Here is a 12,816-nt window from a genome sequence, read left to right as displayed (position 1 = left end):
CCACAATAAAAGAAAAACATTAGAAGCATTTTATTTTCCTAGAGGAAATAGCCATGGTATTTTTGCAATTTTCTGTTTCTTGTGCAATAGTATAGAGTTAATCATTTAATGGGCATGTACATACAAGCTGATGGCAGGGTTAGTTTCACATGGACAATGATAAGTGACACATTGAGCAATTTAACATGAAGGAAATATAATCCAAATTGAAAATAAGTAGAATGTTCCAACATTCCAATATGCCTCCCTCCAACCATAGATATATTACGCTTTATTTTCCATTGAAGTTTTTTTTTTATATTCCTGTTTTAAGCTGAATCAGCAAAACCTTATTGGAAAGATCCCTGAGAGCTAAAACATTGCTCTGTTTGCAGGATAAGGCTGACATTGGTAACCATGCACATTGTACCTCAGTTTATAGTTACACGTGAGCCATTTCAGTCGACACACAAAAGGGCCTTTGGAAGATGAGTAACAATGATGAATACATCATTATAAACTGCTAAACAGTACTGTGGGAGCTTTGAATCGTTGCTTTCAGCTGTGCAAAGATCATGTACAATTAGAAAATATCACCGTATCAAAAAGTCATCTCTTCTTAAAGTCAGGAAACAAAACTGCTCATCCAAGTCCTTCATTCATTCAGCTGTGTGGCTCACGATCTATCGTTAGAACTGTAATAGAATTAAGTCCGTCCTGCTGAACAGCTTTGAGCATAAAGTGCTTTGTTTGGCGTTTTATCTGTTTTGTATATTTATTTTGTAAACTGCAGATATTTTTATTTTTCATTCAGGTTCATTATTTTAGCAAGACAGAATAAATATTAGTCAGTATTGAGGATGAATGTCCCCTCAGGTTCATCATCATCATACATCGTCTGCAGGTTTAAACTCCCCCTGTGTTGGTTTTGGCAAAACATATCAGTGATTAGTTGTTTCTGCGCCTCATAACCAGATTAGATGCGCACGCGTTCCAAAAGGTAAAAGTCCCAACATGCTTTCCACCACATTCAATATTTTCACGGGTGAAAATGACTTTGCTGCATTCACACTCTATAAATATATTAACTGCTTCTGCACTAGTCAGATAAACACTGGCCGTAATGGAATTAACTCTCCCATTCTCTTTTTAACAATTAAAAAAATAATGTGACATTGAAAATGGAGGAGCATTCAACAGACCATTTTTCTTCTGCTTATTTTCATAAAACAAATTGCATATCTTTGCCCGGAGGGTGTCATCTAAATCCAGTACAAGGCTTTAAAAAAAAAATTCAAGCAAGAGAACCCAACCAGTCTGTGAGTGACATGCAGAGCCCAACAAAGAGAACACAATTTAAACCTCAGGCGGCAGCAGTAAGTATATCTGAGTAATGAAATAAAGTACGACTAATCATTTGTTCTCTAAGGCATGAACACGGAATCACGAGGACAGGATGTCAAATCGAGAAATCTTAAGAGAGGAGATGTATCCAACAATGAGCAAAGCGCCATGAGGCCGGCGTTGCTGTGGGTCCTCCTGACCCCTCAGATGGCTGTCGTCCCATTCATGCTGGTGGGCCTGCGGCCCCTGCGGCGCAGTGAGTGGAGGGCCACGGCGCAGCAGCCTCTCAGCAGGGAGCCCATGTGGTACACCGGCAGGACCTCCCGCGACGCGCCTCGACACAGCCACGCCATGGTGGGGCCCACCGGCATCGCCAGAGCCAACAGATCCACGAGGAAGTAGCGACTCCAGTGGCAGAGCTGAGGGGAGTACCCGTCTTCTTCACGTGTTCCTTCAGCGTCGTCCCCATCCTCCTCCTCCTCCTCCTCGATGTCCACCACTGTGGCGTCCTGCCTCTCTGGGAGGGGAGCTGTAGCGGGGGGCTGGCAGGTGTGGGGCTCTGCGGGCGTCTTGGGTACCTCCCCTGGTGTGTCGGCTCGTAGCGGAGGGAGCGCGGCAGGTAGAGACGATGGGAACAGACGTGGTTCTGAGGGGGCGGCGCCCGCCGTGGCGAAAGAAATGATGCTCAGCTCCTCCTCGACGGCCCTCTCCTCACTCAGCCATGTCATGGTTGGACTGCAGGCCTGCGAGCGCACCTCTGGTTTCCTCTCGGCTGCAGGCGTCGGGATGGGGATAGGATCAGGGGCCGTTTCCGCCGGAACCGGGGCCCCCTCCTGAGGCAAATGCAGGAACAGGTGATGGTGAGGGTGGCAGCTGTGGCCACTGCACTTGCAGCCGCTGAGCGTGTGGCAGGAGTGTGACGTCGGCGTCACCGCCCCCCCGCCGCACAGCCTTTCGTAGGCGGTGGCGCGCGGCACAGTCGGGGGGCCCTGAGGAGGCAGCTCCTCCGATAGCAGGGCCGCCTCCAGGAGGAGGCGGGTTTGTCCCGCCGGGCGCGCCGCTCGGCTCGACTCGGGCGCGGCCGGGCCGAGCTCCAGCTGCGGCGCCTCGCTGCCGAGGCGGGCGCGGCTGGTGCCGCGGCTCAAAGTGCCGGCAGGGGAGCAGCCGCAGGAGCGAGACCTGCCCCCTTGCCGAGCTCCCTGCAGCCCCGGGTGTGGCTTGTGGTCGTGGGGGTTTTGTTCGCGGGCACTCAGGTTGGACTTCACTTTGTAAACCACCTCCTGAAGGTGTTGGATCTCCTTGCGGGCGTCTTTCAGCGCCAACTGGGCCTCCACGCGGTGACATTCCTCCTCTATCCAGTCCTCCTGCATCCTGTACAGCCGAGTCCTCAACTCATCGAGTTCACAGTCTCTGATGCGGTGTCAGGGGAAAGTGAACCGCAGCGTTACTTCTCTCTCTCTCACAGAAACAAACCAAGGCGATGAGCAAACGGCACCCCGAAAAGGGCTTTTTGAAGGAGAAAAAGACTCACCTGTGTTGTAGTCTTTCCACGTTGTCCCTCAGCCTGGATCGCAGATGTCGTATACACACCTCCTTTTGTTGCAGAGGGGTAAGGTACTGCTCCGGGGTGGGGGGCCGGATCCCATGGTTGTCGCTGCAGGCTGTTTGCTTTGCTTGTCGCCTGAAATGATGAAGTTATTCGCTTCACGACGTGCGAAAACAGTGCACTGTGTGTCCGGTTGACAATAAACAAAAGGTAGTGAATTGTGAAAAGCCCGCGCTGATAGACGTCTGCACACGAGGAACAAAAGAACCTCTGTGCAAATCAAACTGCTGTTGGATACGACCTCGCAGGCATATTAACAGATGAAGATAGCACTGACAGGTGTACCTGGGTGTGCTCGGATGTGTCCGAGCTGTGGGGCTGCCCTCTGCTGCCCCGACCCGACCGGGGTAGGTGTGTGTACTGGAGGTATCGCTGTGGGAACATTGCCCGCCGCCGCTTCCAGTGCCAACGGAGCGCCTTGAAGGGATCACATGACATCCTTTTACATTCCAGTGAGGAGAAAAAAAAACGTCTTGCATCGTTGTGAAGCGGAAGTCGTGCAAAAAGGTGCAACAGTACCTGCGCTGACCTGAGGATGAAGCGGGCTTTCGACTCGGAGTGAGCGACATTGACGTGCGAGTGACCTCCGACCTCTCCACTGCCGTCTCTAGAGAGGGACGCGAGGGGCCCTCACAGCTGGATCGTAAAAGGACAAAAACAGATGCAGATCAGCGACTTTATATCTGAAGCACAGACACCCCCTGGAGCATGCCGCGTGTGGCCATAATGTGCTTCTTCACTGGAAGCCAATGACAACAACGCAACCCTGACCCCGATTGAAATGGTCTTCGGCAGCAGCAAATAAAGCCTCTTTTCTGTGAGGGGAAACGGTGAGTTCACTGTCGGTGCAGCTGCGTCTCTCTGAGCGGCACGTAAACACGATGAGCCTTCACGTGAACTCGTGTCAAAGGGCGAACGAGTAACTCTGACATGTGGTGACAGCACCGCAGGAGTTTAAAGGGTCACTGCAGACAAAAAGATGATAACAAACGCACCCTTGTGTCACGTAAAAGCAGAGCCCGTATAGCAAGCGTGTCAGAGAATCTGAAATATGTATTCATATTTTGTTTAATTGGATCTTTGATGTTTCATTTTTTCTGTCCACTTTTTAAAGTATATTATCTGTAATGCTTTCCCATACATGAAGGCATCTGTATCGTACAGCTGGGTATCGAAACTAAGTATTGACCGACTGAAAGGAGGTAAGTATTGAATGCTCTGGCTGGAGTTTTGGGCTTATTTTTTTATTTTAGTATCAGATATTTACTATTCAAATTGTTGTCTATCTCAGACTGCTTTTTATTTTGGGAAATCCTTATATTCTATTAAATTCTGCAGCAATGACCAGTTTGATATGTATTGTTTAATGAATAACAAGGGTTTATCTTTCCAAAATTCTGGTATACAGGCACCGGTATCGATCCCCAACCCAATGCCCTATTTTGTTTATACTGCTGTAAAAACTGAAGGTGTAGAAAACAAAGCTCTCAACACAGAGGACATGAGTCATGACCTCAGCTGTGGCTTCGGCCCCTGTTCATAAGTACAAGTCAGGTCGCTCTGTCACCACTCCAATTACTGAAAAGTGTATTTCCATGTTAAAGCAAAAAATAAAAGCCTAAAAGCAACAACAAAAAGAGGACAAAATGTTCTCACCCTTCTTGAAAAGTCCCTTCACCCTGCTGCTCTGCAGGCCTGAAACCCCCGCAGCAGATGGATGCATCTTTGTTGAGGCTGCACACACAACATGTGTATAATCTCCTGATAATGGGGACTCTAAACGACACGGACGCATATTAATATATATATTTCGGTCCTATATTTAAATTCTAGGACGACGAGACGGGACACCTCGCCTCCCTCTGCTGCGCAACAAGTGGCAAGTACGTTATTGGTGAGAAATACGCAATCATTCTTACGTAAGTGTGAGTCTCGGCGCTGTGGAGGCGTGCGTCATGCAGAGCAGCGCTCAGAGCCGGAGACGAGGGAGTCGGCTGATGATGCCCCGATGTGTCGGGAAGAACAGCGGAAGGTACAGGGGACGTGTCCTTGAATAATAATAACATTAAACTGCAGGGTTTGCGTTTCCCTTCCACGTCTGCCGGCGACAGCGAAGCAGTGTTAGATGAGCAGGTGTGATGATGATGATGTGACTTTATTTTTAGCAGCCCAAAAGGTTTGGTTTGGTTTGCATCGGACTACAAAGGAGTCCCTGAACCGGACATCGAACAACCCAGCAGCTACTTTCCATAAAGGGAGACGCAGCTTCTGATAGCGCCAGCTGAGGAACACGTTAGGTCCCCAACTGTGTGTCCTAAAAAAAATATACCGAACAAGCACACGAGACTCTACATCTGAAAGCAGACGTCTTTCTGGTGCCGCTGTGCACGCGCACGTTACCAACCGACAGACCTTAAAACAGACCATCAAACGGCACCATCTCGGCGGGTGGACGTTGCGCATCGGAGAGGAGCCTCGGCCGGTTCCCGCCAGACTTGATGGTCGATGAAGAGTCCCCGGTGGCAACAGGGAGAAAAGACGCTGCCGATGCTGACGCGAGTCCATCCTGCAGCCATGAAGCCCGGAGACGGAATGAGGCGACTGCGTCTGCTGCATCGGTGCTTCTTAAAGTGATAGCAGGGGGGGGGGATCACGTGAGTGATCGCTGACCCGCGCGTCTCATATTGTCCGACAGGTGACGTCGTCATAAAAGGAGCCCCGTTCGCTTGTAAACAACCCGACCGGAGAGTCCGACCGGTGCGCCACGTGCGCTCCGGTGACGGATGAGTGCGCAGAGGAGCGTTCACCGACTCGTGCTGGAGCTAACTTTGTTCCCTCGAGATAGAAACACATTGAACGCACATCCATGTATGTGTTTATTTTTAATACAATCTCCACAAAGACAGAAGCCATTTCATAACAAAAAACACATCACGATTTAAATTCTCGGCTTGTGACGTAATGAACTCTGAGAACGAGGAAACGTCACTGCGTTACAGTTCTGTGGGATATCCCACATGTGCTCATATTCCAATATCATGTGATATTAAAAACAAATAGATGTTGCTGTCCCAAACGAGTGACGTCAGGCCGACATGGAGCACACAGTAAAATGGATGACATAGGTCTACAAGTCTCATTTGAGACTATTACCATTTAAGTCACCTATTGTCGTTAAGAGTACAGCAGTACTGTACCTGGATTTATGGATTTTAGCTGCAGGAAACCAATAGAGAAAAATGTAAATAACATCTTGACCACAAAAATTACAAATATATGCATTTACTTTCATATGCCACCCTTCAGTAATATCAAATGTATCCTGCTAAAGCTATAAAAACACAAACGCATCTAGTAAACATTCTGTCTTGTGTTTTGCCTCGATACAAGGAACAGTTTTAAGATGTGAATATTATCTGTACTTTGACCAAATCATTAGCAACATTTCATGATAATGAAATAACAGGCAGGTCGATATAATCCCGCGCTTCCAATCAATAGAAGAGGAACTGGTGTAAAACACAAAATGAACAGGCAAGAAATGTCTGTCCAAAAATATCACAAGAATAACGAACATTCGGTTGTCAAACAGTGGAACAATAAATACATAAATACTTAAAGGACCTTGTAGATCACGTCGAAAATATATGGAAGAGAAACCCATATCTGATGTCAGTTTTTTTAACAAAATGTTCCTTCATTCATACTTTCTCAATTCCTCACAGATGTGTTGTTTGATTGCTGAGAACAAGCAAAATAGTACTTGACGTATCATGTAAAGAGAGATTATTCTTTTCAAACAGTTTTTCGCTATTGAGCCCAAAAAAGAGACACTGACCTAGTAACACAAACACGTGGTGCTTCTGAACGAGGCCGCGCCGACAGAACCGAGACCGCAACGCCGTCACTTTAAGAAACTCTACTGGGCTCGTTGTAGAAATTGTCTCCAGGTGTGGCACTGATGTCCTCGTAGGGCGCTCTCTGGTGCAGGTGAATGGCTTTGAGTTTTTTCAGGATCAGAAGGGAGTAGAAAGTGGTTGCAGCCCGCAGGCGACTTCCTCCTTCACAGAGCGCCTGCAGGCTGAACGCGGCGGCGTCACTGTTGCTCTGTCGAAAACACACAGGAGAGATTTGAGTTCCCCAACATTCGCCCTGATCCTGCCTCGCCCTAGCATTTAAACCCCTGTCCGCTGGGACTCTATATTCAGATCTGCATACAAATGTTAAATAGAGCCGGCACACGGCCCATCATGGAAACATCAACATGCAGGCTGTGAGAGTTGTTTTTTACGTCCTTACTCTTAGAATGTCCAGAAGCTTCTGTGTGCGTCTGGTCGTCCTCCTCTCCTCAAAGTCCTGGCTGTCCAGCAGAGACTGCAGGTGAGAAACGGACCGTATTTCAGGCACTGATGCCGGGAACATCCCCAATTAGCAGCTGCCATCTGGCAAACGCTGATAGATTTGTAGTTTGTTGACTGCGCAGGCCACTTGTAGTTTCCTTTCATGCCAACGATAAGGCCACTGAAACTGGAGTCCAGCCGTCTCACTTCCTGCCCCGTTCCTATTTGTGACCGTGTGTATTCACAGGCACCTGAGTGTGGAGGGAAGTGTCCTGCTGCAGGAAAGATGGATGCACAAACATGGAGTCCTCTGATGGAAGTCCTGGATGAGTGACCTCCGAACTGTTTTGACCCTGACACGGGACAGATCACAAACCAAACATGAGGAAGGTAAAAGGACGTCATGAAGGGGAATTGAATAAGCGCTCCTAGTCCGACGTGCGGAGGCTTACTTGTGCGGGCTCGGAGTGATTCTCAAGTGGATTGTCATTCACGTGGTCGAGGTCGGTCAGCTGCGTGTCGTGTGTTTCGGGATCTATTGATGACTCGACGTCCCTGGCGTCGTCTGTCGTGAGGCTGCGCGTGTCCCTCTGAACTACACAAGACGTTGTTATGCAAAGCGAATGTCACAAAAGGCACAGCGGAGGACATTGGAATGGAGCGACTGGAGTTCACAGAACGTTTCCTACCTGCTTGTCCATCCTGACGCATCTCCTCCACCTCCTCGTGCACGACATGAGGTTTCACCTGGAAAACACTCCTGGCAAAGAGCTGCAGGTGGCAACCGACAGCAGTAACTGTAACTTCAATTGAATGTTCACTCCGGATTGATCCGTTGTTGGATTTTTTAGAGATAAAAAGACCAACATTGTAGGGATTTGTTTCTCTTTTTACCGTCATTATCTCTTGAGCTGCTACGGTTGAACACGGGTGTGCAAAGAGTTTGTCCGCGGCGCCGCTCTCCTTCCACCGCATGAGCTGCACCGTTGGTGGGGCCATGTCCAGAGAGGCAACCAGATCGGAATAGTCGAGAAGCTGCCCTCTGATGCACTCATCGGTCAGCTCTTTAGTCTGGTCCACGACCAACTTGCGCTTCCTCTTCCCCCTCTTCGTCTCGGAGTTTGCTGAAAAGAAACCGGAGGTCGTCATGAGAGCGCTTGTTTTGCGGCATCAGGCATCGAGAGCCCAGCGAGCGTGTGACTCGGCTCTCTTTGTGCAGCAGTGTGATTTGTGAGTGGAGGGAGGAGTCAGAGGGTTGTCGCGCCTACAAGTGACGGCCACAGGTTCAAGAGCAAAGGCCTCCGCCTCGTCATCAAGCAGGGTGGTCTCGTTCCACGTTGGAGAACCCATCTCCGTTCTTTCTGCATCTGGAGAACATATGGAATCTGTTTTGAGATTCAATGCAAATCTGAAAAAAAAAATGCAACACAACGCGCCGCTGTACCGTCAAACAAAGCCATCACCTACACCGACGACCCATTGTAAATGCAAAATACGGGCAGAGCACTAATAATTAGTGAACTACTATGACGCTGCTGTTGAAATGGAGGTGCTTCACCTTGTTGAGGAGTGAGTGTAGCGATCTCTGGACTTCTTGCTTGAGGCTCCTTGAGGATGAAGTCAGTGTACTCAGGATTCTCACTGGAGTTTGTCAGGAAGTCTATAAGGTCATTAAAAATTAAGAGAAACAATCACTCAAAGTTTTGAACAAAGAAAAGAAGCAGCAGCAGCACTACAGCTGAAGGCAAGACTTAAGACTTGAAGACTTTTTAACACCATCTGGAATTAATTAAAGACCAACTTTACAATAGCCAAAATATTACTTGCTGATGTAGCCTGTGTTGTTGGAACTGCTTTTAAACCTTTGCGAGCAAAAAAGGCCAGGAACATTAGCTCCTTTCTACCCGCTGTTTTGTTACATTTGAAATTACAATCTCAGAAGAAAAATGGATTCATAAAATCCTACTGGCCACTTCTAAGCTATGTTAAGATTTTTTAAAGATGTATTTAAAATGTTGAATAACGGCCTTATTCCTTTAAATGCCGTGATGTTTTAAGGATCCACAGGAGCCAAGAGTAAATACTTTTGGTATTTAAATGTAATCTGGAGCAGAAGTAGGATTTTCGTGGTACAAAGCAACACGACGGATGAATGAGTGGAGAGAGAATCTTTTTCTTCTTTGATTATTGTGAGTCTCAGATGTTTTTTTAATTCTTTGTGTCCCAATTCAGAGGCTGGGTACTTCAAAGACCCATGAACACTCGGCCCTTCAGAGGATGTGAAGGCAAGGTTGAATTTCTGCTTCCTCCCCAAATGAGACAGTTTAGCCTCAGAGAGATGAACCCTGTTGTGCTCGTGCGGTCTGCTGACTCAGTGCAAACCACCTCGAGGAAACTGAGACAAGTTCCAGGATGCCTTCATATAAGTTCTGACATTTTACTGAAACACATGAAAGATGACTGGGGAATTGTACCAGACTAATTGTAAATGTATCCATATATTTAATCTCCCTTGTGTTTAATGCCTTCTGATCATGACATATTCAGGCTACTGAGAAGAATAAACTGGGAAAAATCTGTTTATGCGTGTTATTACATAATTGGTCCAGAGGCTGACTTTGGAGGATGTAAATTGGGACAAGGCAATCAGGTGTGTAAAATATGGCAAAAAAAGTTTGATTCATTTACAATCCCTACCGAGAAGGTCGAGTCCTCTATTCTCATCCCCAAAATCGTCGTGTTGAGTGAAGCTCTGGAAGCTCATATCCAGCAGCCCATTGTGGTGGCTCTGGGAATCATCTCCTACACGTCGGATCACACAAGCAGAGGACCTGTTTTTGTAATCGTCAACAGATCCAACGAAACAATGCATTAGTCTGTCTCTCAAAGTATTTCCACTTTCCTAGCCTCTCTGTGGGAATCAGCCTCGAGCACATTCATTACTGCAGATGTAATTCTTTAAAAGCAGGTAACGAATGTATCATTTCATTTAGAAACAGGTTTTTTTTCACCCCAAAACAGCTGGGGGCAGGAGTTAGTAAATGTTACTCAATCAGGGATGAATGAGTGTTGAGACTTGTCAGCTGTGGATTTGGTCTGATGGAAATAATTTACTGTTGCAGTACCTAAAAACTATCAGCTGGTGTGAAGGTACAGCTCATTTATGCGTTTTTGAAGTGGAGCTTCAACGGCTCCAAAACATAACATGAGAACAAAATTGTTCTTACCGAAGTCTACTAAATTAAGAAAGCCACTTCCAAAGTCTTCTTTCAGAGTGATTTCTTCTGATCGACACTGGTTCAGTGAGAAGTGGTCCACAACATCGATGGTGCTGGTGTCCCAGGATGAAGAGAACCGTGTGGACACAGACAGAATACGTATTTGTAAGGCTTAAAGAAACAATGGGTTACCCACATGTAAATGGAAGGGTTAACTATCAGAATTTAGTCAAAATGATCATTGAAACATCAGTTTGTTTGTAATCCAAACGTTACAAATTAAATGTGACATGAAACCTGAATCTATAAATGCCAGGTTCGGATTTATCGGAGAAGAGAAGATGGTACCTTAGAGATGGCAGCTGGGAATCAAAAGCAGTGAAATCTTCCATCAAAGTAATTGCTTTTAAAGTTGCTTCAAGCCCGTCCAGAGGCATATCCGTCTGACCTGGGGTGTTGACATAGAAACAGGGCAAATATTCTACAAATATGTACTGCGCTTCAAACTAAAATAGGTAAGAACAGAAGTGATTTAACTGAAGAGGCTTTTATTCTGAGCTTTCACAGGCACTAAAGGATCAGATCTGCAAAATGTACAGATGAAGTCTTCAGGTTCTTGCATATAAGAACTAATTAGCTGAGATAATATATTATATGAATTCAAGGATGCTAACTTATTGACCTTGTTGGGTAAGTGTTAAAAGGCCTTTAGGAATACATGTATTCCTAATATTCTGTCTCTGTTCTTTCAGACATTTATCCTGTGTGATAGTTCACATGAAAATCCATACATGCATCATAATAATCTCTCATTTAGCTCCTTCTCTCCTCACTAAATAATTTAGTTCTGTAATTATGTCTATGTCACCCTCTGGTAGTTGTCCTCATTAGAGAAAGTATTTACTGGTTCATTAGGTACAACAAACTGAAACTAACAACAATCCTGCATTAAATAATGGAGGTTATGACATTCAGTTTCAGATAAAACCATTTTAGAGAGTCGTTTACTCCACTGCATGATCATTTTTAAACCGCCATAATTAACATTTTATTAATGTCTCTTCAATCCAAACAGTTGACACTGACGGCTCCAACAGGATGTTTTACCTGGCCTGAATGCCATTTTAATTTTAACCAGGGCATCACTGCAGTCTGCGAGGAGATACTTTGCTTTCCTGGAGTAGATCCTGACCACGCCAACGAACAGATGACTGGAGGTCCGCAAACCAAGTTTCATCTACAAAGATCACACACACATCTCAGACAGCACTCTCACACTTTAGGCACAAGTTATTTCAATATATATGGTTTTATGGATGTGTTTTTACTATTTCTTCATTCTATATATTTTTTACCTTTGGGGAAATGATGTCCCTGATGGTTGTTTCTAAATTACATTCAAACACATGGGTCTTTGTGAGTTTCCTTTCCCAGTGCGCAGCGAGCCAGATCTGGGCGAGAGGCCCCCGCTTGGAGGTGAAGAGCTGCGCGGTGTAGAAGGTCATGTCGGAGGCCGGGAGCTCGCTTTCTGTCACCTGTGACGAACACAACACGGGCTCTCACGTGTGTGATACATATGAACATGCTCATTTTGTACGACATTAGAGAAGTAGAATATTCATATAAGCTGTTAAACGTAGTCAGCATAAAGGTGTCTGCCAGCTTGAACTTTTACGGTAAAAGTCGGATGACGTTAGCTAACGTTAGCTTGCTGCGTTAGCTCGGAGGTTCCCTGAACAGCTAGCTACGGCGGCAGACGAGTATTTACGATATCAATAAAATCTCGTAAATATAACTTGATACAGTTAAATATTAAGGAGAAGCGTGGAACTGCTGCTGTAAGTTATTATGCCCATTTACCGGGCTAGCCAGACACCAGCAATACGGCCAAGCTTACCGTAACTTTGAAAGTGCCGCGTTTAGAAATGTGGAGCCTTCAGATGAGCGCGAGGGCGTATCCAGGCAACGACGTACGCCCCGCCCACAAAAAACAGCACGCGCACAAAAAGGTGCGATTGACCAACATATTTTAGCTCTATTTACCACTTCCCTGTTCACACCGTGTCATGGCAGAAGAAAAACACACATTTATTGTAAATGTATTAATAGAGGGAAATCGAACCAGTAAAACAGGTCCGCGTGACTATCCGGTACAACAACTACACCAGGTGTCCATCATTTAATATAACTGTTGGAGCTATTTAATTTGACTTTTGTATTTAGGTTGTATTGTAAAGTAATATTGATTATTTATTGCTTATTTAGGTTATGTTTTGATATGTTAGTTGTTTCTTAGGATAGTTGTAATTTAGTTTAATATATTTAGTTG

At 46.0% G+C, this 12,816-nt stretch overlaps 2 protein-coding genes across 3 annotated transcripts; both read right to left on the bottom strand.

The window, feature by feature from the left end:
- Nucleotides 1–15: 15 nt before the first annotated feature.
- LOC130199970 (syntaphilin) lies at nt 16–5,516 on the bottom strand. Of its 2 annotated transcripts, XM_056423847.1 has the most exons (6): nt 4,849–5,516; nt 4,586–4,663; nt 3,449–3,565; nt 3,215–3,346; nt 2,855–3,004; nt 16–2,733 (listed from the first exon to the last, which is right to left on the bottom strand). In XM_056423847.1, exons 1-6 carry the CDS (start codon nt 4,884–4,886, stop codon nt 1,527–1,529), a joined length of 1,722 nt encoding a protein of 573 aa, XP_056279822.1. In that variant the 5' UTR covers nt 4,887–5,516; the 3' UTR covers nt 16–1,526. The 2 variants fall into 2 exon arrangements, with proteins under 2 accessions (XP_056279822.1, XP_056279823.1); XM_056423848.1 differs by lacking the exon at nt 4,586–4,663 and having other exon boundaries at nt 5,342–5,516.
- A 276-nt stretch (nt 5,517–5,792) lies between these two features.
- Nucleotides 5,793–12,501, bottom strand: rad21l1 (RAD21 cohesin complex component like 1). The gene is made up of 14 exons (XM_056423273.1): nt 12,385–12,501; nt 11,843–12,022; nt 11,595–11,724; nt 10,836–10,935; nt 10,497–10,600; nt 9,967–10,071; nt 8,828–8,929; nt 8,538–8,636; nt 8,164–8,393; nt 7,959–8,040; nt 7,722–7,864; nt 7,521–7,622; nt 7,229–7,303; nt 5,793–7,036 (listed from the first exon to the last, which is right to left on the bottom strand). The coding sequence occupies exons 2-14, from the start codon at nt 11,990–11,992 to the stop codon at nt 6,839–6,841; spliced, it is 1,620 nt and encodes a 539-aa protein (XP_056279248.1). The 5' UTR covers nt 11,993–12,022; nt 12,385–12,501; the 3' UTR covers nt 5,793–6,838.
- Nucleotides 12,502–12,816: the final 315 nt, after the last annotated feature.

Source organism: Pseudoliparis swirei, chromosome 9 (assembly GCF_029220125.1).
Source record: "Pseudoliparis swirei isolate HS2019 ecotype Mariana Trench chromosome 9, NWPU_hadal_v1, whole genome shotgun sequence".
Taxonomy (NCBI): Eukaryota; Metazoa; Chordata; class Actinopteri; order Perciformes; family Liparidae; genus Pseudoliparis; species Pseudoliparis swirei.
The sequence above is the reverse complement of the archived record's forward strand: the minus strand, read 5'-3'. Positions and strand labels throughout refer to the sequence as shown.